The sequence below is a fragment of the Clarias gariepinus genome, chromosome 14 (genome assembly GCF_024256425.1).
Source record: "Clarias gariepinus isolate MV-2021 ecotype Netherlands chromosome 14, CGAR_prim_01v2, whole genome shotgun sequence".
Taxonomy (NCBI): domain Eukaryota; kingdom Metazoa; phylum Chordata; class Actinopteri; order Siluriformes; family Clariidae; genus Clarias; species Clarias gariepinus.
The window spans coordinates 20,359,028-20,385,144 of NC_071113.1; the positions used below are offsets into that span (position 1 = coordinate 20,359,028).

At 42.9% G+C, this 26,117-nt stretch overlaps 1 protein-coding gene across 1 annotated transcript in view; it reads right to left on the bottom strand.

The window, feature by feature from the left end:
- LOC128541034 (cadherin-12) overlaps positions 1 to 26,117 on the bottom strand; it is a 169,532-nt gene that overhangs the window by 21,992 nt on the left and 121,423 nt on the right. The window contains exons 9-10 of the mRNA XM_053511116.1: positions 17,410 to 17,527; positions 16,310 to 16,561 (exon numbers count right to left, since the gene is read on the bottom strand). Of these exons, the coding sequence (XP_053367091.1) occupies positions 16,310 to 16,561; positions 17,410 to 17,527 (370 nt within the window). The remainder of the gene's footprint in view (positions 1 to 16,309; positions 16,562 to 17,409; positions 17,528 to 26,117) is intronic.

The following is a 26,117-nucleotide window of genomic DNA, read 5'->3' on the forward strand; positions in this document are numbered from 1 at the left end:
CCGTGCTCTTGAAAACTTTATGCATGCTTTTGAGCGCTGATTAGACTATGTAGGAAATTAAAGAGGAGAATTATTAAGCCGGATCAAACTTCTTAAAAATATTTTTTATTAAATGTGTGCTGAAAAAAAAATTGTCACCAAAAATGTAACCTATGAGGACTCATGTCCATCAATCTGATATACAGTATGCTGGATAAACTCCCAGGTGGGAAGACACAGCTTTTGTGTAGTTAACATTAAAGACAAAAATAAATAAATGAAATAAACATTAACAACTACCAAAGAGTACAGGGTGCGTCACACAGCCGCAATATTTTATACTATAACCATATTATACGAAAGATAGAAGTGTATTTTTTAATTTTTTAATTTTAATGTTCTATTCTGAAGGTCTGTTTCCCAGTTATTTCTATATTTAAATTTTCATGTATTTAAATGTAATTTCTTTTATAATAACAAAAAACCGAAACAAACAGAAGCTATATAACAATTTATTCTTAGTACAAATAAAATCTAATCAAATAAAAGCTAGTGAACATAATTAGCTAGTCTAAATAAAATTAAAAATAAATTACAAGCCCTTGAGCTGTTGTTAGTGCTTGTTTGGCCAGTTTTCCCGACGCATTCATAATCATTAGTCTACTTATGCCGGTGTGGTGTTTCCCCTTGAGGCTGTGCAGGCGATCCACTACACAGCAAAAATATGTTAGTATATTATGACTAAAATAAAGCAGCTCACATCTGTGTGTGTTTTGCACAGCGCCACAAAGACAGCGCTTATTTAACATGTATAACTGTGTGTTTGTTGTATTATATCCCTCATATCGACATGCGCATTCATCTGACGTTAGATCAAAACTCTGCAAAATGAAAGAGCGTACACGCGCTGTGGGTTCACGCAAACATTTTACATTCACTAAAAGTTTTATTCACAATAAAACATTTCAGCCATTCACACACATGCATTATGCTATGTTGTTGGTACACACTTTCACTTTTCATCTTCCCTATGATAAAAATGCCCCTGATATGAGCCGACACAAGCAGCTTTGTTTCAGTCATGATATTTATCAATCATAAAGAGGAGCAACATATGCTTGTTAAACACTTTTTTTTTTAAGTGAAAGCGCACGCAATGTGGGCAGCTTTAAATTAAAAAAAAAAATCAATAATAAATTAATGCTGGACATAAACAGCTAAAATCACGATTTTAATTCTTTTTTTATTATTATGATGTTCTTTTGCTGTTTGGGTTCAGTGTTGATCAAAAAGCCGCCCGCGCAACACACTTTTACCTTGCACAAGGCAGTGTTTATTGTTTAGTGTATATTTAAAGTGCATAAACACAATAAAACAATAAACAATGTTTTAGGCTAACATACAGTACCATTCAAAATTTTAGAACACTTGCAAATTTCTTTTTTTTTTGTTTAGTGATTTATTTTCTACATTGTACAACAATACTGGGGATTTCAAAACGATAAAATAACACATATGGGATTAGGTAATTACGTAACAACAAGAAAAACGACAGTTACATTTGGTTGACACAGAGGTCAGCCTTTCTGTAGTAGTTCTTGCAAGAACAGTATTGTCAAGTGCATTTGCAAAATTCATCAAGCACCATAATGAAACTGGCTCTCATAAAGACAATCCCAGGAGGGCGAGACCAAAACCTACTTCTGCCGCAGACAAGGAGTTCATTGAGTTATCAGCCGGAAAAATAACCAATTAACAGGTTACACCTCAGATTAGGGGCGTTATGAAGTCTTTACAGAGCATAAGTAGCAGAAACCTCTTAATATCAACTGTTTAAAGGGGATTAATGCATTTTTTGGACACCTTCAGCATTCCTTTACAATGTAGTAAGAAATAAAAATCTTTGTAGTCTTTTTGTACACATGCGCGGGTGCATTATAATAATAATAATATTAACAATAATAAGTTCGGATCACTACTACTACTACTAATAATAATACTGAATGGAGAAAGCGCAGTCAAAGAAGTATCATCGTTAAATGAGAAAAGAAAATGAAAAAATAATACATTTCAGTATTTACAGTTTGAGCTCGACATGTTCATGAGCTCTGTCGCTTGATGTCAATAGGTGCCTAAGAGAAATAACATATTTTCAGGTCAGTGGACACACAATATTTCAAAGTGAAACAGGACTGCCCCTACAGGTAATGAAGGGCATTTTCACAGCTTGCCGCAGGATCCCTTTTCTCGAAACGTGCGTTTTTAATGGCCAGATCTGTATATGAGTAGTACGCGTACACTTTGTCTACCGAGTGATCACAACTAAGCCAATGTTTCTTCTCTCGTTTTGCAGGATTGTTGGTAATCTTCTCCCATGCTCAGTCTCAGTGCACATGCATCACTCGTACAACATCCATGCATGTGGTACTGTTTACAATAACATTGTGACCACATGTGTGTGTGCACATAAAGCATTTTTTTATTTTGTGTCTAAGGCCAGTGACTGTTCCCTTTCAGAAGCTACACTCGATGCTGCGTGAAAACGCTATGGGAACATATTTCTGTGTTGCCGGTTGTGAAGCATGTATGTATAAAACAAACCAAATTTTGGCATATATAACCTCGGTCAGGTGACGTCATCTGATGAAGCACACCTGCAGGTTATAAATAGGAGTGAACCGAAAACATCCCTTAGATCTTTTTGTCTTCATGACAGCCTAGTTGTGTTTGCGTGTCTGTGTGTAAACCAGCAAAAATAAGAATGTGTTTAACTCACCGATATGGCAGAGTTTTAAACGAGATGTCCCTCCGTGTGTGATAAATCCATATCGGAGGGCGATCTCCACACTTACTGTTTCAATTAAAGTGCTTCGCTCGCATTTCTTAAGAGAAGCTTTGAGCCGCGTCGCATTCCTGGGGCTTACGGGTGAATTTGGCAGGTGTGCAGAAGACATTTACATTTACATTTACATTTAGGCATTTGGCAGACGCTCTTATCCAGAGCGACTTACAAAAAGTGCTTTAATGTTTACAACATTGGATACATACTTACACTGGGTTAACTAGGTTAATAACTAAGTACCATTAGTCCAACACAACTGAGTTTTTTTTTTTTTTTTTTTTTTCCCGGGGGGAGGGGGGTTAGTCTAAGTACTGGAGAAACAGATGCGTCTTGAGTCGTCGTTTAAAGATAGTCAAAGTCTCTGATGTACGGACATCTAGAGGAAGTTCATTCCACCATCTAGGTGCCAGAACAGAAAAGAGCCTGGATGAATGCCGCCCTCGATCCCTGAGAGATGGTGGGATGAGGCGAGCAGTGCTGGAGGATCGGAGGCAACGTGGTGCAGTGCGTGGTGTAATTAGCGCAGAGAGGTAAGTGGGTGCTGGGCCATTTTTGGCTTTGTAGGCAAGCATCAGTGTTTTGAATTTGATGCGGGCAGCTACAGGAAGCCAGTGCAGGGAGCGGAGGAGTGGGGTGGTGTGGGAGAACTTGGGAAGGTTAAAAACGAGTCGTGCTGCTGCATTCTGGATCAGTTGCAGAGGACGAATCGTGGACAGAGGCAGGCCTGCCAGGAGTGAGTTGCAGTAGTCCAGTCTTGAAATAACAAGGGACTGAACAAGCACCTGAGTAGCCTGTGAAGAAAGAAATGGGCGAATTCTTCTGATATTGTAAAGAAGAAATCGACAAGAGCGAGTAAGGTTAGCGATGTGTGGGGAAAATGACAGATGATTGTCCACGGTTACCCCGAGATTGCGGGCGGTGGTTGAGGGAGTGATTTGGTTGTTGTCCATGGATATCACAAGGTCTTGACCTGGAGATGAGTCACAAGGGATAAACAACAGTTCGGTTTCACTGAGATTGAGCTTCAGCTGATGAGCAGCCATCCAAAATGAGATGTCTGCCAGACATGCTGAGATCCGGGTGGAAACCTGAGTGTCAGAGGGAGGAAAGGAGAGGACAAGTTGGGTGTCGTCTGCATAACAGTGGTATGAGAATCCATGCGATGATATGACCTTACCAAGAGACCGGGTATAGAGGGAGAACAGAAGAGGACCAAGTACTGAGCCCTGCGGGACACCAGTAGAGAGTCTACGTGGGGCAGATGTAGATCCCCTCCATGTTACCTCATATGACCTATCTTTAAGGTAAGAAGCAAACCATTGCCACGCTGTTCCACAAATTCCAAGGCTTGTAAGAATAGATAATAGAATCTTGTGGTTCACGGTGTCAAATGCAGCTGACAGGTCCAGGAGGATGAGGACAGATGAAAGTTTAGCAGATCTAGCAGCATGGAGCTTCTCAGTGACTGACAGAAGGGCAGTCTCTGTGGAATGTGCCACTTTGAATCCAGATTGGTTTGGGTCATACAGACAGATTCCCCTCCTTTCCCTCGTCGAGTCGCGAAATTCCTGCCTCCACTCTCAAGTGCGCCCTGGCGCTTCTTGTGAATGGGCAAGGATAGGCATCCTCTCTCGCTTACGCAGAGATGGAAATAGTCTCCAAGCACTTGACATTAAATGGCAGGTTCTCTCAGGTGGCCAGGGCGCTAAGCCTCAACGGCGGTCTCTCCCTTTTCTTAGCAATCTCCATGATGAGTTAACCCTTTCATGGAGTGAGCTGTATTCATCCAGTGTTTTTAGAGAAACTGGCGTAGAAGCTACTGCCAAGTATAGCTCCTTGGGTACTAAGCACTGTAGAGAGAAGCTACAGGATTCAGTTCTCACATCACCCTCCGCAATTCAACGGCATGGTCTCCACTTCCGTTAAACTGGGCGCATCTGTTAACAAAAGTTGCTGGGAAAAGGGGGCCATAGAACATGTTCCCCTACCAGACAGAGAGTCAGGCTACTACAGTCAGTATTTTTTGGTTCCCAAGAGGAATTTAGGGCTGCGTCAAATTTTTTGTGCTGAACCGCTATCTAAAAATAAATAAATACAAAATGTTCAAAATGTTGACTGTCAAAGTCATTGTTCTCAAATCTTACCAAGCGATTAATTTGTGACAATCGATCTGAAGGACGCATACTTTCATATTAGAAACATGGCCACAACACAGGAGGTTCCTGAGGTTCGCTTTCGGAGGCGAAGCTTACCAGTATCGCGTCTTTCCATTTGGTCTAGCTCTCTCACACACATACACAAAATGCATGGATGCAGTTCTGGCTCTTACAACTCCAGGGCATCCGTATTTTGTATTACGTAGACGACTCAGGACGGCTAGACGGCTGTAGACGGCTGTCCCAATCTCAGTAGCTAGCGCTTTGACATCAGGATGTCGTCCTAGCTCATCTTTGTTTCTTAGGATTGAGACCCAACGCCACGAAAAGCGTGCTCTTTCCTGTTCAGAGGACAACATATTTGGGTGTCACATGGGTTTCGATCGTAAGGCGGGCACAGCTGTCTCCCGCTTGTGTCGAATCTATTCCTAACACCCTCAAGGAAATCAAGCTATACCAGAAAGTGACTGTTCATCACTTTCAGAGATCTTTAGCTCTCATGGCAGCTGCATCCACGGCAATACCTTTGGGCCTTCTGCACATGAGAGCATTTCAGTTGTGGCTAAGAACCAGGGGATTTCATTAGAGGGCCAATCCCCAATAAGGGTTACGCGCCAGGGGCTTCGTACCCTTTCTATGTGGTTCAGACCCTGGTTTCTGACTCTGGGTCCCACTCTAAGTCCGTGTTGTTGTCGCAAGATGCTAACGACAGATGCTTCCCTCACGGGCTGGGGTGCGGTCTTAGATGTCTAAGCTGGAGCTGGAGAGGTCATCTTCTCACGTGGCACATCAATTGCCTCTGTGGGATGTGGGAATGTGGGAGCAGATGTGCTGTCCAGTCAAGCTCTGACACATGGGAAATGGAAACCCCACCCCGAAGTAGTCAGTCAATCTGGAAAAGATTTCTTGTAGTTGAGGTGGACCTCTGTGCCTCACAAGAAACACCAAATGTCTCCTTTACTACTCTCTGACTCTTCCAGCTCCCCTGGGTCTACACCTTGGCCCGTACGTGGCCCAGATTACGCCTTTATGCGTTTTTCCCGATAGCTCTGCTCCTGGGAGTCTTGGCAAGGGTTGTCAGCAGGGTTTGCGCCTCTTACTGATAGCGCCCCTCTATCACTCTGATAGAGTGTGGTTCTTAGATCTAATATCTCTCCTTAACGGGTCACCGTCGGTGATTCCAGTGAGAAGGGATCTTCTGTGTTAGGCGCAGGGAACAAAATTTCATCCCCGGTCCGGACTCTGGAACCTTCATGTCTGGCCCCTGATTGGGGCCAATTAAGAGATACTGGTCTTAACCAGCCAGTGTAAATGAAACTATTTTAAGTGCTAGGGCTCCCTCCTCTAGACGAACTTATGCCCTCAAATGAAATGTATTTGAAAGTTGGTGCATGGCAACACATGTAGACTCAGTCTACTGCCGAATCGTTTCAGTGCTGGAGTTTCTGCAAGAAAAGTTGTCCTGTGGCTTATGCCCTACTTCTCTCGGAACGTACGTAGCCGCTATTTCGGCTTGTCATGTTCTGACTGACAGGGTTTCTGTGGGAAAGCACCCTTTGGTTGCCCATTTTATTCGTGGAGCTAAATGGTTGAGGCCATTCACTAGAGCCACTGTCCCTTCTGGAGACATATCTATTGGGCTCAAAGGACTCATTGACACCCCTTTTGAAACACTAGAGTCAGCACCTGTTAGGTTTCTGACTCTTAAGATGTTTTTTTTTTTCATGGTGCTTACTTCTCTGGAGAGAATTAAAGATCTGCAGGCTTTGTCAGTCTCTCCATCCTGCCTAGACTTTGTCCCTGGGCTGGTCAAAGGTATTCTGCATTCTCACCCGAACTCTATCTTCTGAAAGTTCCATTCTCAACCATGCACCCAGTTGTTCTCGAAGCATTCTGTCCTTCGCCTTTTACAGCTCCGGAGCAGGAAAGACTCCACTTACTGTGCCCAGTACGTGCTCTTCAGATTTACACCCACCGCACTAGCCAGTGGCGTAAGTGAAAGCAGCTTTTCATATGTTGTGGGGACTGTGGGGGGTGGCCGCCACTACACAAATGTTGTCACATTGGGTAAGAGATGCTAATGCCCTAGCCTATGAGGCGCGTGGTCTCACTTCGCCTCTGGGAATCAGGGCTCATTCGACGGGATTGCCTCATCTATTGCACTGGCAAGAGGTGTTCCCCTGCAGCAAGTGTGTGATGCGGCAGGTTGATCCTCTTCGCACACATTTGTCAGATTTTTTATTTTGGATGTTCATGCTACTCCAGGCTCACGGGTCCTTGAGTCAGCCTCCCAGAGCTAGCTCTGAGCTCTTAACACAACCTTAGGGGTCCAGACACTTGCAGTGCGGCGGCATTGGTATTCTTGTTCCCATTGCGTTTTCACACAGCATCGAGTGTAGCTTTTGAAAGGGAATGTCTCGGGTTACTTTGCTGTAACCCTGTTTCCTGAAAAAGCGGGAACGAGCCACACTGCTTGCGTAACTGGATGTCCTTTCAGACAAAATTGATCTGAGGAATGTTTTTGGTTTACTCCTCTTTATAACCTGCAGGTGCACTTCATCAGAGAGGAAGACTATACTTTTTTTTTTTACAGACAACAGCACCTAACTGTACCTAACAGACAACATAAAGTACATGCGCAAATGTGCAAACAAGAGCAGCAAAGTGAAGGTGTGACAAACACAACATGACATAATACTTTGCGGTGTCGAGGTGATGAGCCGAGGTAGTGCAGAAACAGTAAACATTTTTCAAAGTAGCAGCAAGAATTAGGAAGTTAGTGCAAAAATGTTTCCAGTAATGAATATTGTGCAAAGAAGAATATTGTGCATTTACAGGTTGGTGTGTACAATAGTTTGGTAGGGTAGGTCAGTGTGTTTGTGCTTGTGTTGATTAGTCAGTCCAGTCTCAATGTTTTGAGGTAGTTGAGTTAAGCTGAGAAATAATGTTTGTGTGTGTGTGTGTAAGTGTGTGTGTGTTTATCAGTCTAGTCCCTTTTTGTTGAGAAAATGGATGGCTTGTGGAAAAAGTGCTGTTGCACAAGCTGTTGTGTGTGCCTGAATGCTTCGGTACCTTTTTTCATATGGCAGGAATGTGAAGTGTGTGTGAGAGGGGTGTGTCCGATCAGCCACAATGCTGGTGGCTTTGTGGATGCAGCGTGTGGTGAATTTGTCCTCAATAAAGGGGAGAGAGACCCCAATGATCTTCTTTGCTGTCCTCACTATCCGCTGTATGGTCTTGCGGGCCGATATGGCACAATTCCCAAACCAGACAGTGATGCAGCTGCTCAGGATGCTCTTGATAGTTCCTCTATAGAAGGTGGTCAGGATCGGTGGTGGAAGCTGGGCCTTCCTCAGTCTTCTCATAAAGAAGAGATGCTCTTGGGCTTTCTTGTGCAGGGAGCTGGTGTTGAGGGACCAGCTGAGGTCATTTTTTTAGGTGGACCCCCAGGAATTTGGTGCTTTTGATGATCTCCACAGAGGAGCCGTTGATGCACAGTGGAGAATAGTCGCCTCGTGTCCTCCTAAAGTTAACAACCATCTCCTTTGTTTTGTCAACATTCAGAGACAGGTTGTTGTCTTTACACCAGTCCGTTAGCCCCTGCACCTCCTCTCTGTATGCTGACTTGTCGTTCTTGCTGATGAGACCCACCACGGTCGTGTCATCAGCGAACTTGATGTTGTGATTCAAACTGTGTGTTGCTACACAGTCATAAGTCAGCAGTGTGAACAGCAGAGGACTGAGCACACAGCCATGTGGGGCCCCAGTGCTCAGAGTGGTGGTGCTGGAGGTGCAGTTCCCGATCCGTACTGACTGAGGCCTTCCGGTCAGAAAGTTCAGGATCCAGTTGCAGAGGCAGGTGTTCAGGCCAAACAGGTTCAGCTTCCCGATCGGTTTTTGGGGAATGATAGTGTTGAATGCTGAGCTGAAATCTATGTACAGCATTAGAACGTATGTGTCCTTATTATCCAAGTGTGTTAGGGCAAGATGGAGTGTAGTGGAATTTGCAGTGGGTCCAGTGAGGGAGGCAGCAGGGTCTTGATGTGTCTCATAAGGAGCCGCTCGAAGCACTTCATGATGGTGGGTGTGGGTGCAATGGGACAGTAGTCATTGATACAGGACACAGAAGACTTCTTGGGCATGGGAACGATGGTGGTGGCCTTGAAGCACGTGGTAACGATGGCACTGCTCAGAGAGATGTTGATGATGGTAAGAACATCTGCCAGCTGTTCCGCACATTCTCTGAGCACTCTGCCTGGGATGTTGTCTGGACCAGCAGCTTTACGTGGGTTGACTGTGTAGAGTTTTTTACTCATGTCAGCTGAAGTGAGACACCTGGTCATTCAGAGGAGGGGTCCGAGGGGTCTTCCTCGCCGCCACAGTGGACTTTCTTGCCGCCACCATCACAGGCAGGTGATGATGTCCTGTAGTTGGTGATGGTTTGTAAGCTGTGCCACATGCGCCATGTGTCGCCGCTGTCGCTGAAGTGATTGGGGATTCTCTGGGCGTGTGCGCACTTCACATCTCTGATGGCACAAGAAAGTCTCACGTTTTAAAGGCAGAGTCTTGGGCCCTCAGAAGTGCTTTGGTTTTTGATTGGGTCGTGAGATGATGTTCTTGGAGACAGTGACGTCATCGGTGCACTTGTTGATGAAGCTGGTCACTGATGACGTGTACTCCTCCAAGTCAGTAAAGTCGCTGTAAGTTGCAGCCTCCCTAAACATGTTCCAGTCAGTGTCCTGAAGAGCAGAGATGGCTCCTGCTGGCCAGGTTTTCACCTGCTTCAGAACCGGTTTTGAATGCCTGACGAGTGGTCAGTATTCTGGAATTAGCATAACAGAGATGTGGTCTGAGTAGCCAAGGTGGGGGCAGGTCTCTGCCCGATATGCACCAGGGATGTTTGTGTAAACAAGATCCAGCGTGTTTTCCCCTCTCGTTGCAAAGTCCACATATTGATGGAATCTAGGAAGCACTGACTTGAGATTTGGATGTTTGAAATCTCCAGCAACATTAAACAGTCCATCCGGGTGTGTGTTCTGCAGTTCTTCGTATATCGTTCCCATAGCGCTTCCTTAGCATTAGAGCTAGGTGGAATGTATACGCTGATAATGGAAACAGTGGTGAATTCTCATGATAAATAAAAAGGTCTGCATCTAACAGTCACAAACTCCACCAGCGATGAGCAATAACTAGAAACTAGCACAGAGTTCTTTCAAAATTTTGTGTTGATGTAAACACACAAGCCGCGAAACAAGGCTAGTCCGTCTAGCTGAATAGCGGCGTCCGGTACTCTGTCGCTGAGCCATGTCTCCATGAAAACAAAGACACAGCAGTCTCTAACCTCACGAAGTGTAGCCTGCTGGAGTCGGATGTAGTCCAGTTTATTGTCCAGGAAGCAGACGTTGGATAAGATAATGGACGGGAGAGCCGGCCGACTAGGGTTTGTTTTTAGTCTAGCACAGACTCCCACCCGCTTAACAACGTAGCACCATTTTGGCTCCGGAGTGGCTGCTGTGTGCTACTGCCACTGCCACGCAGCATCTCGTTCCCGCTTTTTCAGGAAACAGGGTTACAGCAAAGTAACCCGAGACGTTCTTTAGTTGTGTACTGCAACAATGCTCCCTGTTAAGAAAAACCCGGTTTCACAACCCCCCTGGCAGTTGCTGACCACCAGAATGTGTTTCCTGCTTCATCTCGTGACTCAAGAACAAACATACCTTCAGTAACACAAAGAATACTAATCAATTAAAGTATGCCAGTAGGGCAAGTATAAAATTTTATGCATGTACTCACATAGAATGTTTGATAACTTTATGTAAATATTTTTACCCTGCTTTACAGGTAAAGGTAATTATCATGTATAACCTTTGCTATAGATTAAGGTATGAATAGATATGCAAGACATAGGAGTTTTGTATCAAATGGAAGCTCTGTATATTCAATGAACTTTGATGTGCATAAAATCTTATCTTAAAGTCATATGAACCAGACTCATGTTAATACACTTTACCTTAATTACTACAACTCCACTGAGATGGCTTTCTACGTGACAGACCAAACCATAGGTTAATGTATGCATGTAAAGGAGGAACCATGTGGCTGTGGCTGTACCCACAAAAATTTTTGATTGGGACAAACAGCTGTGGGACAAACCTGCGCCATTAGATTAAAAACCCAAATTTCGACTAACGTTTATGAGCGCAAACTTTTGCGCTCTTGCGGGCGCAATACCACCTCTGCTGGCATCATCCGCTCTTTAAGAATTTTCAATGAGACTTTGTGCCAGAACTCCAAAGTCCTGCAATGAAGAAACCCTCAGAAGACGTTCCAGGGCGCCGCCATCGATAAACAGGCAACCAATGCCTCACCGAAGGGCTTCCCAAAAGACGTTATCCCAACAACAGCACACCAACCAATCAGCAACGCCATGTTCCCTTTCAAAAGCTACACTCGATGCAGCGTGAAAACGCTATGGAAACATCTTTTTGTGTTGCTGTTTGTGAAGCATGTGTGTATCAAACACGCCAATTTTTGGCTTATATAACCTTGGTCAGGTGACGTCATCATATGCAAAATGTCGCCTAAGCGAGTGTGGTGTACAGTTGTTGGGTGTAATAGCAAATACAGCAGTCGTCATTCACTACCAGCATCTGAGCCGCTGAGGACGCAGTGGCTGAATTTTGTTTTTGAAGCTAACGTCCCCGCCGATCTACCTAAATGCGTTCATGTTTGCGCTAATCATTTTTCACCAGACTGCTTTATAAACGAGGGTCAATATAAAGCAGGTTTTGCTAGGAATCTGCTCCTGAAAAATAGATCTGTACTAACGCTTCGTGTTCCTGCTTCATCTTTACCAGGCTCGGTGAGTGTAATTTCTCTTTGCAGATCGCCTTTTCTAATAATCATGATGAATGCGGAGTGTAAGTTAACCTACACTCTCATAGAACATGGTTATGTCGTCTTCTTTATTTATATCCGTCTTTATATAATTCCTAATCGCACGTTTATAATAAACAATGTATTAAGGTGATTTAGTTGCAAACTGTGTACGTAGTCAGAAAACTATATTATGCTTACCTTTGTAATGCTAGATGGTTTATAACGGTGTCTGTCAATGATTAAGAAGTCATGTAAACACATCAGTAAACACATCGCGTTCGTATCTCTCTCAGTACGCTTCTCCGCTTTTTTTGTTGTTGTTGCTCGCGGCAGCGTAACAGCCCATCAATTCATGCCCATGCAGTGATGAGAAAGACAAACAAGTCAATGCATGTCCATTCTTTTAATTTCTGCGTTGTCAGGCGATATTACAAACTTTCGGGTGGGTTCCGTACTTAAATTAAACCTAAAACTACTTAGGAAAACAGGCTCAGGCTCTATATCCCAGCTTATCTTACATTTTCGCGTTTTCGTACTTTGGACAGCATTACCCACAAAGCGTTGCCCGCACTGGACTACATGCCCGTGGCCGTGTGTTGTGAAGACACGCCCTGAAGAACTGTCATTAGCATTTAAAGGAGCATGTACTAAAATAGGTTGCTGAGTACAGAGCTACTTTTTACCAGGTAAAAGTAGTGTTTTTTTACATAACCATTGATCATTCTAAATTGAAGTATATTTTAAACTTTTAATTAGGACCCTAAAGAATCATATTAACTTATGAAAAATGGAAGTAATGCATGCTTTTGAGCATTGCATATCGTCTGGCTGCTGAAGCGGGATTTCCCCAAACGCTCAAAATTAGACGACAGGTTTCTGTCGGGTGGCCGGGGGGGCGGATCCTCAGCAACGCTCTCTCTCTCTCTCTCTCTCTCTCCCCCTTTTTTGGCAACCTTCATGACGAGTTAACTCTTTTATGAAATAAGCCTTATTCATTTTGTGTTTTTTCATGCCATCAACTTTGATTTATTCGAATATTGTTAATGCGAAGGCATGGGGTTATATGATGATGCGCCAGATAGAAGAGACGCTGGCAGGCTATCTCTCTCCTGGGACATTATCCTCCCTGAAAAAGCCCACACTCGCCAGCAAGCCGCGTAGACTGTCATCTTCCCTGGTGGGGAAAAAGCTTTCAGGTGGCTGGTCAGGCTGGTGCTCCACTGCACACCATGGCGGTTTTGCAAGCTTACCAGGCTGACCTGCTGAAGGACTTGAGCACTGGCGGGGCTCTTGATGATAGGGCGTTTTTGGAACTTCACCGAGCCACAGACCTGTCGACCCATGCTATCAGCCGTTCTATGGCTGCATGAAATTATATGAAACAAGCCTTCTGGAAATTCCTTCCCCGCCGTGCTCAAGAATCAGAACTGTCGGCCACCCATTCCAGACCAGGTCTGGCTCTCGCGAGGCATGAAGCACAAAAAGAGAGTATTATAAGCTGGGCACCCCTCGTAAGACTCGAAGAAGTCTTCTTCACGAAGAACTCCTGAGGCTCATTCGCCCAGGACCGTGGTGGTGCCTCCCCCTCGGAAAGGGGCACGTAGAATTTCTACAAGTGTTTTCGTTGGCACCCATAGGAGGTCAGTGTTCATGCTCCGCCACCACTGGTGTTTCGGGCACGTAGAATTCCTACATGTGTTCTCGTTGGCACCCCCAGGAGGTCAGTGTTTATGCTCCGCCACCACTGGTGGTTCGGCAACACCGGTTCTCCAACGAAATGTTAGTTCAAAAGATGTATCAAAGATTAGTCAAATAAATTCTGTTTTTTTTTTTTTAATAAAGAACTGTTGTCTTGGTCATGTATTTTAAAGTTTGTGTGTGTGTGTTTGCGTGTGTGTGTGCCCATGTGCGCGCATACTTTTTGTCATTTTTAAAAATTCTAAATATAAGAAAAACGGAAAAGTGAAGTTGTTCAGCTGTTTAGTGTCACTATGCAGATGTTACACTTAGTGTAGTTACCAGAATTTTTGATTTAGTTTTCACTGAGTGGCCACACATCACTTCCACATTTCCCTCGCTTTTATTACATGATTCTTATGTGAGCATAAGCAGTAAAACATTGCGCAGGTTTATAATACACCGCGGCCAAGTGAACGACGTTTCCACCGATTAGGCGCATGGTCCATTGCCTAGCAACACTGAACGAAACAAGGCATAATCGTGGTGTTTGCTTCCGTTATGACATAGCATAGTTAATTATCTGCTGTGGTAGATCTGATTTATTCAAACACAATAATAAAGGTTTATTTTCTCAGGAGGGGTCATTACATTGTTTTAGAGATAATTTTACGGAAGCTTCAAATAGAATGAACAAACTAATGAATATTTTTAAAACGTCATAAAATTAAGTAAAGCGAAATCCCCTAAATCTCCTTATAAAATATCGCAGATTATCAACGCCAGAATGAATGGCGAATTGTCGATATTTCATGGAAGTATGTGTATATATATATATATATATATACTGAACAAAAATATAAACGCAACACTTTTGTTTTTGCTCCCATTTTTAATGAGATGAACTCAAAGATCTGAAACGTTTTCTCCATAAACAAAATAACCATATCTCTCGAATATTGTTCACAAATCTGTCAAAATCCGTTACGATGAAGAACTGGAGTCAAGTCGAGACCCCAATGAGGACGATGAGCATGCAGATAGGCTTCCCTAAGACTGTTTCTGACAGTTTGTGCAGAAATTCTTTGGTTATGCAATCAGATTGTTTCAGCAGCTGTCCAAGTGGCTGGTCTCAGACGATCATGGAGGTGAACATGCTGAATATGGAGGACCTGGGCTGGTGTGGTTACACATCGTTTGCGGTTGTGAGGCTGGTTGGATGTACTGCCAAATTCTCTGAAACACCTTTGGAGACGGCTTATGGTAGAGAAATGAACATTCAATTGACGAGCAACAGCTCTGGTGGACATTCCTGCTGTCAGCATGCCAATTGCACGCTTCCTCAAAACTTGCGACATCTGTGGCATTGTGCTGTGTGATTCAACTGAACCTTTCAAAGTGGCCTTTTACAGGTGGCCAGTCTAAGGCACACCTATGCAATAATCATGCTGTCTAATCAGCATCTTGATATGGCACACCTGTGAGGTGGGATGGATTATCTCGGCAAAGGAGAAGTGCTCACTATCACAGATTTTGACAGATTTGTAAACAATATTTGAAAGATATGGTTATTTTGTAAACATTATTGTATTTTGTACAATACAATAAAAAAATTTTGTAATAACATTACATGTATTTTGTAAACATTAAAGCACTTTTTGTAAGTCGCTCTGGATAAGAGCGTCTGCCAAATGCCTAAATGTAAATGTAAATGTAAATGTTATTTTGTATATGTAGAAAATGTTTCAGATCTTTGAGTTCATCTCATAAAAAATGGGAGCAAAAACAAAAGTATTGCATTTATATTTTTGTTCAGTGTATATATATATATATATATATATATATATATATATATACATACACTGTATATTATAAACTGCATATTTGGAATGAAACCTACGATAGTTACATATACGCACTGAATGACGCATAGATAGTATGTGCAATCCCTTGCGCCATCTGCTGAGAGAAATGAGAATCACAGGTTGGAAAAGGCAGGAAACGGCATGACCGGCGCGCAGCTGTCAGCAATTTCACGTAAATAAGAGCAAAATAGCTTTATACTGGCTTTTACTGGTGCGATTTTGAAAATGTAAGCATACAGGGTGATTAAGCTCACAGATCTAGGAAAAGTCATGAAAGGAGGGTCCTGGAATTTGATCTAGTGTATTTTTTTTTTCTTACCTTATTGCGGTCAAATGACCGCTGCTCGGCGCTTTTAGTGTTAAGGCAAAAGTGAGGTGTTTACAACATGGCAGTATGTTATTTTTGCTGTGTTTGTGATGTTCTTATGGGGAGCATATAAAAGCTGCATGTGTGTCATACGATTCCTTGTTTTCATGAGATAACAGCTCATTTCTTTACCATTTCTGGATACCACAGAGCTAAGCCATGTAGTCACCTTGTGTGTGATGATTTAGTGGATAGCCGCCACTTTGTATAAAATGACAAAATGTGCCAACAGATAGGAGATATCCTACTAACTACTTGACATTCAAGTAAGTTGCACATATGGGTGCCATTCAACCATCTTAAGACAAAATTTTTTGTAAGATTGACATATGTAGGCTGTAGGAAGATCCTAAGGCAACCTTAAGGTGAATACGATAGAGAAGTATTTTTTTCCCACAAGAATGCTTTATATTGCTCTAAGAATTAATCGGCAGCCGTACCAACTTCCTAAGAAGGTTGTAAAAAAAAAATACCACAAATGTGTAGTTCTGAGTTTTGTTTTTGTATTTTTGTTGCACAAAAAAGCAGTCAGCAGTCCACTTACCTAGCAGTATTACAATACAAAGAAGAATTGCTATAAGTGCTCCGGTGCTGAGACCCACAGGGAGGAATATGGCTTCTGCATTGCAGGTCAGCAGGGATCCATTAGAATCACAGCCACACACACGGATGGTCAGGGTGCTGGTGCTGCTCTGTACTGGGTAACCACTGTCCTTAACGACTACTGGAAGGTGGTAGAGCTCCTGAATATGCCGCCAAAAGCCACCACGCAGGGTTATAATGCCTGCAGTGTTGTCTGGGTAAAAAAATATATAAATAAATCAGATAGTGAAACAAATGCTTTTTGAACAACAGTTTTAGAGAAGCAATTTAATAAAGCATTGTGTAAAATGTGGCTTTATGTTTCTGAACAAGCTTCAAACCCATTTGAGGTGTTATACAGGCATGTCAAATGAAGCCTGGTGTACCAGAATAAAAACGAAAACTTTGAGACTGAGCAGTATTATCATCTACATTAATAGGGGATAAACTGTCAGGAGCACATCTACTATACATTAACAATATTGAGACAGAAGTAATAACCATTTTACATTAAAGTGATTATAACTACTAAAATATTTCAGTTAATCATTTTATTCTCATAAAATATGGTACATGTGTTTTTTACTGCTAATACATATAATGTAATGTGTCACTAAAATCTATGTCAGTTAGAAGCGGGGTGTTTTTGCACTATGAAATCAATGTTTAGTGACTGGTAACATACCAACCAACTGCAATTTTGATTGGGTTGTCTATTTAATCTTTAAAAAAAATAATAAAAAGCCAATCTGTGCTAAGTTGATTTTTCTTTTATTTTGTGCAGCTGAAACACAGAATCACTCACTCTGTTATTTCTACCTCAACACCTGTAGGAATGAACAACTATAATTTTTAACTGGCTGTAACAGCTAGCAGGTTGCTACATAATTAAGATGACCTTGGTGTTCGAGAACTATCCACTGCTGGGTTTGACAGAAGGTCAAGGTTACGTACATGTATTCATGCACATACTGTTTTTAATATGAATATCAGTAGACAACTCATTAGGATAGAATCAGCATTGATTGTGCGTAAAAAAAAAATTATAATAATAAAGCTTACTTCCAAAATCTTTGATGGTAAAGTTCTTGATCTTGATCTTTTCCTGTGGTGATCTGAAGGAGAAAGTGTGCTCTGTCATAGGAATATCCTCATCTTTTGCACTGAAGATCTGAATCACCTATGGATAAAAATAAAAGAGTTTGATGGACATAGATCAGCCACTGTGTTGATATTCATTTCTCAGAATTTACTGAGAAATTACTTTAGGGCAGTGGTTCTCAAACATTTTCTGTCATTCCCCACTTAAAAGGGTGGACGAATTTTCAAGCCCCACTTGTCAACAAAATGATAACGAAAATGGCCAAGTGTACTATTTATTGAAATATCAATTTCTAAACCGATAAGATCAAATAACACCAAGTTCAAGACAGATAAAATACACGTGCAATTGTTATAACAGGCTTACTTTGTCACTTATCTAGAGCTTTCTTTCAAAGAAGTCGAAAGGCTTATTAACGTGACTGGGGTGTGTTGTCTCTACGTGTCTTCCTACTTTGTTGGGTCTCGTGCTGTCTGCTGCCAGCGGTTTAGGACACAAAACACAAGTTTGGTTGATTAGGCTGATAGTGTTGAATCACCTGCTTTTTTAAGGTCCATGTAACAAATGTATTCATTGACATTATTATGCTCACTACATACAGTACGCTACTGACCAGGTGGTGTTATGCTTTAAAATGCCCCCACTGCCACGGATTGCTCCCCCTACATAATCTCTTTCAAATAATATATTGGAACATAAATTCATAGGTTTATGGTTTACATATTACAAATTATAACAAATGAATTTAATTATAAAATAAGCAATATAAAAAAATGTTGTATAGGGGAAAAAAACATATAAATTATATATTTTTTTCATATACATGTATATTTTTATATTGCTTATTTTATAATAAAAATCATTTTCTATAATTTTTCACCACAAACAATATTTATTTAGTGTAATTTGTGATAAATAATTTATTTGTACATTGACAAACCCCTGCAAAAGAAAAATTTTTTGGGGATTTGTATTAATCGTCTCGACGGCTGTCATGTGTCTATGGTTAATTATAATAGTAATAATATATTTGATGATAATAATAAACCTTTGAATATCCTAATATAATATTTGATAGATATTACGTAGGGGGGCAATCCGTGGCAGGGGGGCATTTTAGCGCATAACACCTGTTTGTGTCTGCAGTAAAGTTAGTTTTATATTCTACCGAATTCAATAGCCGCGTAAATAAACCCGCAAATAAGATACCCACGTATATTTTTGTCTCAATGTTAATGTTAATTTGTTAATGTTTAACAAAAATACAGAAACATCAGCATACACATTGGAATAAATAAAATTACATATATAATACCGAATGTTTCCTTATATATTGTTCCTCTGCAATTAACATGCCGATGTTAAACCGTTATTGTTGCACTATGGTTCCACATTTCTCTGATGTTATTTTAATTTACTTGTATTAATGATCTATTTCTTTGCGTGTGATTGTTTAGTTTCGAGTGTCCGATCTTTATTGTCAATAAAGAAAAGCATGAATTAGAATAGGTACTTTCCTATTATTTACCACTAATTCCCTCCGGTTCATTGCTCCCCACCTGTCATGTCTGTATTCCCCACTAGTGGGGCGCGCCCCACACTTTGAGAACCATTGCTGTAGGGTATTACCAAAATTCTGTCAAAAAGTATTTTAGCAGAAGCAAACACTTTTTTCGTTTTTTGTTTTTACTGTGGTGACAATTACATAAGATAAAGGTAAACAATGTTATAGCAGCCAAAAGTCATACAACGCCACTAGAAAGTTTGTAAACAATTACTTTATGATTTTTATTTATAAATTTGACCTTAAATGTGATAAAATCTTTAGATAAGTTCTAAATCTTGGTAACATTTAAAAAAAAAAAAAAAGATTTAGTCATTCACAATGAATGATTTTTGTTACTGTACATACAGTCTACTACTTAGGAAGCTGAGGTCTATGGCGTTATATTCCTGCCACAATTCTGAGCGTGTGGTTTGACATTTTGAGAGCAGACAAAGCATTCTACGCGCGCGCTCAACAGCACGATTCTGCACGTGCAGTTCCTCCCCTCCTCGCTCAACGTGTTCTGTACGCTCGCTCAACTTTGACCAGCGTTACAAAACTGTCACAAAACCAGCCAATCACAGACTTCCACACACTACTTCTGATTGGCTGTTTCTCCTCCAATCAAGTGGCACTACTATCGACCGCTTAACGGAAGCATTGTAAATAAAGGTTTATAAGTAAAGCGACCGAGTTGTCCGATTAGATTTTTAGTCGATGTAGTCTAACAATGAGCTATATGAATAATTAGATATGTAGCGCAGCCACATAAAAGGGCATTTTAACTAACAGGGAAATGGATTAAGGAGCTAATGCTGCTCACCTGTGCTCGTAAAATTGCCCGATCTGGTTTTATTTGTCCCCATTGACAGTGTTGGTCACAGGGTAAGCTCTCGCGAGCATGCGCGATCGCAGCGCGAGAGAACCCGGAAGCGGCGTCGGGTCACGTGTGCCGGTATAAAGCCGGAACCGGCAAGTGGCTCGGCACGGAGAGATTTACCTAGCGCGCTGTTTCTTCTGAGAGAGAGTTTGTTGGATGGTTCTAAAGGAGTACTTTTCCCCGGTCGGATTATTCCTCATAGACACTAACAATTCACCTCTCGTTCCGTTGCTCGAGCTCCCGGATTTGTCATCAATACCATAACAATATGATGCACGGGAGAGATTGGCTCGGTGAGGCCGAGCCAATCTCTCCCGTGCATCATTTCACACACTGCAATATCATTAACTCTGGACAATCATACACGCACTCACACACCCGCATACATCTCACACATTGTTTATATTTGTATATATTTTGTATATATTGGTTTTGGTGCACCTTGTTTGTTTGTTGGTTTGTTTGGTTTAATACACTTTGGTTTGGTTTATACATAGTTATTGTGTGGCGTCTTTACTTGTCCTGTCTTGATTGCGCAATACCGGAAGTGTTGTTTGAAAACCCGTATTTTGATTCTCGACCCTGTAGCAAAGTAACTAGTGGTTTAATTAAATCCAAGTGTTACATAGTGGTGGCCCGTACGTACGGGGAATCGGTATTTTCGGGTATTTTCCGGTTTTGTGTGTCTTGGCAGAACAAAATGGATGCTAACATTGCTAATGCTAATGCTGCCGTGCAGGCCGACCTTGCTGTAGCTAATAATGTGCTGGAGGATGTAGATGATGCATTTGTTACACGCCGTAACCCTACAGCTGAAATAACCTCATTGATTAGTTCACTATATATATCTGACAGACATGATGATAATGATGATGATGATGTTGTGTCTGATATTAATGTTGTGAATACGTTGCAAACTGAACTGAATCAATGCAAGGAGGATATGGGGGCGCTTACTGACAAAGTGAACACGTTGGAGCAGGATTTTAGACAATCCGTAAACAGCAGTTTGAACAGGGAAACCAGTTTTCGGGACGCAGTGGACGCTAGCTTAGAAGGGCTGGAGCGCTACTGCCAAAAGGCCCTGGATAAACTGGAAAGAGCTGTCACTGACTGTTTTCTGAGACATGACGTAATCTGGGAAAACCAGATGAAAAAACTACGGCTCACAAGTACGCCCACCATCCAAAGGTTAAAGGCCTACACCCCTGCATCTCCCCAATCTCCTGTTCTACATTCTCCCAGCACGGCGATCACAGCATCTACGGCAAAGGTAAAGCACATAAGCAGTCATGAAACATACGACATTCCTCCTTGTGTCCAACCACACGCTTCTGCTCAGCTTACCTCCTCAGTTTCACCCTCTTCTTCTTCCTTTTATGGCCGACCACCCATCCGCCTGGAGTTTCCAGCCTTTGGCGACGCTTCAGAGACAGCGGATGTTCTTAACTTCATCGAACAGTGTGAAAACTATCTGGAGATCAGACCACTGCCCAGCCCAGAACTGTTAGGAACCCTCAGCACGGTGCTACGAGGACCTGCTCTGAGCTGGTGGAAGGCAGAGAAAGGCAAGGTGAAGGACTGGAAGTCTTTTAAACAGGCATTTATGGCGGCTTTCTTACCGGATGACTACCTCACAGAAGTGGAAGAAAACTTAAGGTCTCTGGTACAGCAGCCCAGTCAACGCCTTAGAGACTTCGCCTATGACTACCGCGCCCTCTGTATGAAGTGGAAGCCTGATATCTCCGAGGAAGAACTAGTGGGGCGAATCCTGAATAACATCAACCCAAGAGTGGCAGGATGTCTGAGAGGAACAGTGAACACCGTGGAACAGCTTGTGAAGATAGGTTCTAGGGTGGAAAAAGACTGCAAGAGCTCCAAAGACTATTGGCAGAAGGTGGACTCCCAGCACAACAAGGAAAAGAGTCATAAGAAGGCAGGTGAGCGAGTTCTTTCAAAGCACGCAGCGGGACTCTCCATTGCTCAACCTCTGGCAACTCCTTCGCTTCTCCTGGTTCCAGTAACAGTGCAAGGAAGGAAGGTGAATGCTGTGGTCCATACAGGAAGCTCCTACACGCTGATGAGGGAACATCTATGGAGGTAGCTCTGCGAACAGGAAGTCAGGTGTGATGTTCCTTCTCCTCAGAAGTTTGTTATGGCTGATGGGAAAACACACCAGGCGCAAACCCAGAGAAGGCTTCATTACATCTGGCACACTATCGAGTGGGAGCTGGACACATATGTCATGAGCAACTCTCACCTGGCTTTCCCTCTGATCGTGGGGCTGGACTTCTTAAAAGCCACAGGAGCCACCTTGGACGTCGCACGCGGGGAGTACGGGCTGAAAACAGAGGAGGGAGTCACTTATCATCCCTTTATAATGTCCCAACCCCACTCTGCGCCATCTAAGTCTGCTCAAAGGAGACACACTCATCTCCCGGCTACAGCTAACCTGTATCTAGCCTTACCTGTGACTACTGATGATCTCCTATGTGCGGAGGAAAACACAAAAAGTGTGACATCCTGGGACACCGACAATGAAGAGGAGCTGCTGAAACTAATGGCCGCTTGGCCCCGCACCACCTCCAACATCTTGGGCAAAACAGCATTAGAGAGACACAGAATCCCTTTATCTGACGACACCCCATTTAGATCCAGAGCGTACCGAGTATCACCCTTAAAGAAAAAAATTATAGAAGATCAAGTCGACCAGATGCTGAAGGACAACATCATCAAACCTTCATGTTCGTCATGGTCGTCACCTGTTGTTTTAGTACCTAAACCCGATGGGACTTTCTGTGTAGATTTTAGAAAATTGAACAGCAAAACCAAACCTGATGCATATCCAATGCCTTTAATACACGACATCATTGAATCACTGGATGCGGCTCCTGGTTCTCAACATTGGATCTGCAATCCGGTTACTGGCAGGTGGAGATGGAGAGAGACAGCTGTGAGAAGACCGCCTTCATCACTACCAAAGGTCTGTTTCAATTCCGGTCCATGCCCTACGGACTCAGAAACGCAGCTGCAACGTTCCAACGACTGATGGAGAAAGTTTTGGCGGATCTAAGAGGAAAATATTGCTTTGTCTATATAGATGACATCATTATCTACTCACAATCACTAGAACAACATAGAATGCATCTCAACGCAGTATTTTCCAGACTCACCCAAGCCAATCTCTCCCTCAACATGAAGAAGTGTCATTTCTTCAAAAGGCGGCTGAAGTTCCTTGGTCATGTCATCTCTGAAGAAGGTGTGCAGCTAGACCCGGAGAAAACAAAGGCGGTGGCAGAATATCCTCCTTCTGAAGACTTAAAATCTCTTCAACGTTTTCTGGGTCTCGCGGGCTGGTATCACAAGTTCATTCCCCACTTTGCAGACATAACAGCTCCATTAAATAATTTAAAAAGGAAGGGAGTAAAATGGGAGTGGACCGAAGAATGCCAGAACAGCATGGATGTCATCAAACACGCACTTCAAAACCCACCAGTACTAATACAACTGAACCTAAATCTGCCATTCCAATTGCACACCGACGCCAGCGAAGTGGGCCTGGGAGCCATCCTCACCCAAACTTCAGCAGAAGGAGAACGAGCAGTAGCTTACGCCTCACGAATGTTGAGAGGAGCTGAGCAGAATTACTCCACGTCAGAAAAGGAGTGTTTGGCCGTGGTCTGGGCTGTAGAAAAATGGAGGCACTATCTAGAAGGTCGCGCTTTCGAGGTCTTTACCGACCATGCCGCCCTGTCATGGGCCTTCAACTGCCCGAAAACCAGCTCTCGTCTCACCCGATGGACGTTACGCCTACAACAGTTCGTTTTTACAGTACATCATAGAAAAGGCTGCTTAAATCTGGGACCAGATGCGCTATCCCGGGCGCCCCCGCCGTTAAAAGTGGGCACCGCTCCATGTCTCGCCATCACAACCTCTAAATGTTCATCCGACTTACCAAACGACCTGTGCGAGATAACTCAAGCCCAACATGAGGACCCCACCATCACGAAGCTGCTCTCGAAAGACCAGCCACGAAGCACAAGAGAGCAGAGGGTCTCTTTCGAACATCACCAAGGGGCGTTATATCGCCGGGTACCGGTAAGACACCGAGAAAAATTTCAACTAGTTGTCCCCCAGTCATTAATAAAAAACTTTTTACACTACTATCATGACAATCCCTTGGGAGGACACCTGGGGCAACTAAAAACCCTGCTGAGGTTACTAAATGTGGCATGGTGGCCCACGGTGCGGAAAGACGTCTGGCACTATGTGAGAACTTGCAGCGTGTGTCAACAGTATAAAACGGAAAACACTAGACCTAGTGGGCTACTACAGAGCACGGAGGTTCTGGAGCCTGGACACACCGTGGGATTGGACATCATGGGTCCTTTTCCCCGAAGTAAAAGGCAAAATGAATATCTTTTAGTTGTGGTAGATTATTTCACCAAATGGGTGGAGATGTTTCCCCTCAGGGATGTAAAGACGCCAAAACTGGTGAAGGTGCTAAGAGAGGAGATCTTTACTAGATGGGGGGTCCCCAAATATCTAGTTTCCGATCGAGGTCCCCAGTTTACGTCTCAGCTACTGGCACACCTCAGCCAAACCTGGGGGAGCGTCCAAAAGCTAACTACGAGCTACCACCCACAAACGAACCTGACGGAACGAGTTAACCGAACTCTGAAGACAATGATCGCTTCATACGTCGGGGACTGTAGGAAATATTTAATTCTTAGTGTGTTTCATGATATTCTGTGTTCGTGAGAACAGATTGTCTTTTCTTTTACCACGACACAAGCTGTGCTTTCAAAAAACACATCCTATGGAAGTTTATGTTAAAGGTCGTAAAACTGTTGAACGCTCGTAAATGCAGAGCTACTCCTAAATTTATGTTCTTCCTTACCTTATCTTTTAAAAGCATTCCAGACTGGATGTAAACATTCCCACATCCACCTTTTCTTTGGTTCTTTGTGTGTGTGCGTATATATACTCCTGTCTCCCACAATAAACTTTGAACGTCTCACTGAACACTGACTTGTGTGCTTCATTGAGGGGTTCCCTGAGCTCAGGCGGGACAGCAGAATACAGGCGGAGCACTGAGTAGACCAAAGGGGGTCTACCAAAATTCAAGAAATCCTTACAATTTGGGGGCTCGTCCGGGATACCTCTAATCAGGTGAGTGCGGCTTTAAAAATTTTTCTCTATAAGCATAGAGCAAGCACACTCCCTGGGTTTTTGGTATCTGGACCATATACAGTACGGGGGAGGATTGTCTTGGGGCTTTTACGCCTGTTTAGCGCGCGCTCGCTTCTGAAAGGTTCCTTGAACTGAAGCATAAGTGTGGAAGCTGTATTCTGTTGCCTGCTACTTGTCTTTGTGTGTTGTTTGTTAAAGATATTGGTTGTTTCTGTCGCGGGTTAATTCACATTTATAAAATGGGTAATAAGACCACAACTATTTATGTGAAATCCTTTTGTGAGTTGCTCATCTGTGCCTGTCTCCCCGTACCCACAAAACCGTGCTCACCTTCGTCGGAAGTGTGTGCCTCAGGAAAGGGAAAGACTCCCAAGAAGGTGTCAGGATGAACTTCTGACAGCCCTCTATCGGATGATCCCGAGGATACTGATGGTGAGGATGATGATAATTCGGACGATGAAGGTCCGGATGAGAGGTCTCGCCCCAAACCTCGACAAGAAAGCACTGCGTTTGTTTTCTCTATGGGACCAAAGGGTCCAAAAAATCCTTCCACCATCCGTAAGCACGCTGAAGGACATTATTAAGATGCTCTCTTCTCCCAACAAAGCTTTGAATTTTGTTGATATGCTGATAAAGGCTTCTAGGCACTGTCAGCTCGTGGGTGCGGATTATCGCTTTATTTTGCAATCGGTTGTGGGAGATGGGTACGATGAGGCTGATTTGATAAAAACGGTAAAATGCTTAGACTCTAAAATAGACAAATTGGCTGTAGTGGAAAAAGAAGAAATCTGACTTTCTTTGAGGTAATTCTAGTGAGGCTATGAAACTCTTAAAAGATGAGCTAACTACTTATCTTCTTGCATGTCAGCAAGCTAGTCAAGATCTGTTACAGGTAACTAATTGTAGACAAGAAAAGAAAAAGTTTCTTGAGAGGTATTGAGAGACCTGGACGCTTTTGGATGGTATGCCCCTGCCTGAAGCAAACCCTAACTCACTTTTCCTTACCACCTTCTTGACTAATTGTCGACCAGAAATCATGAAAATTTTAA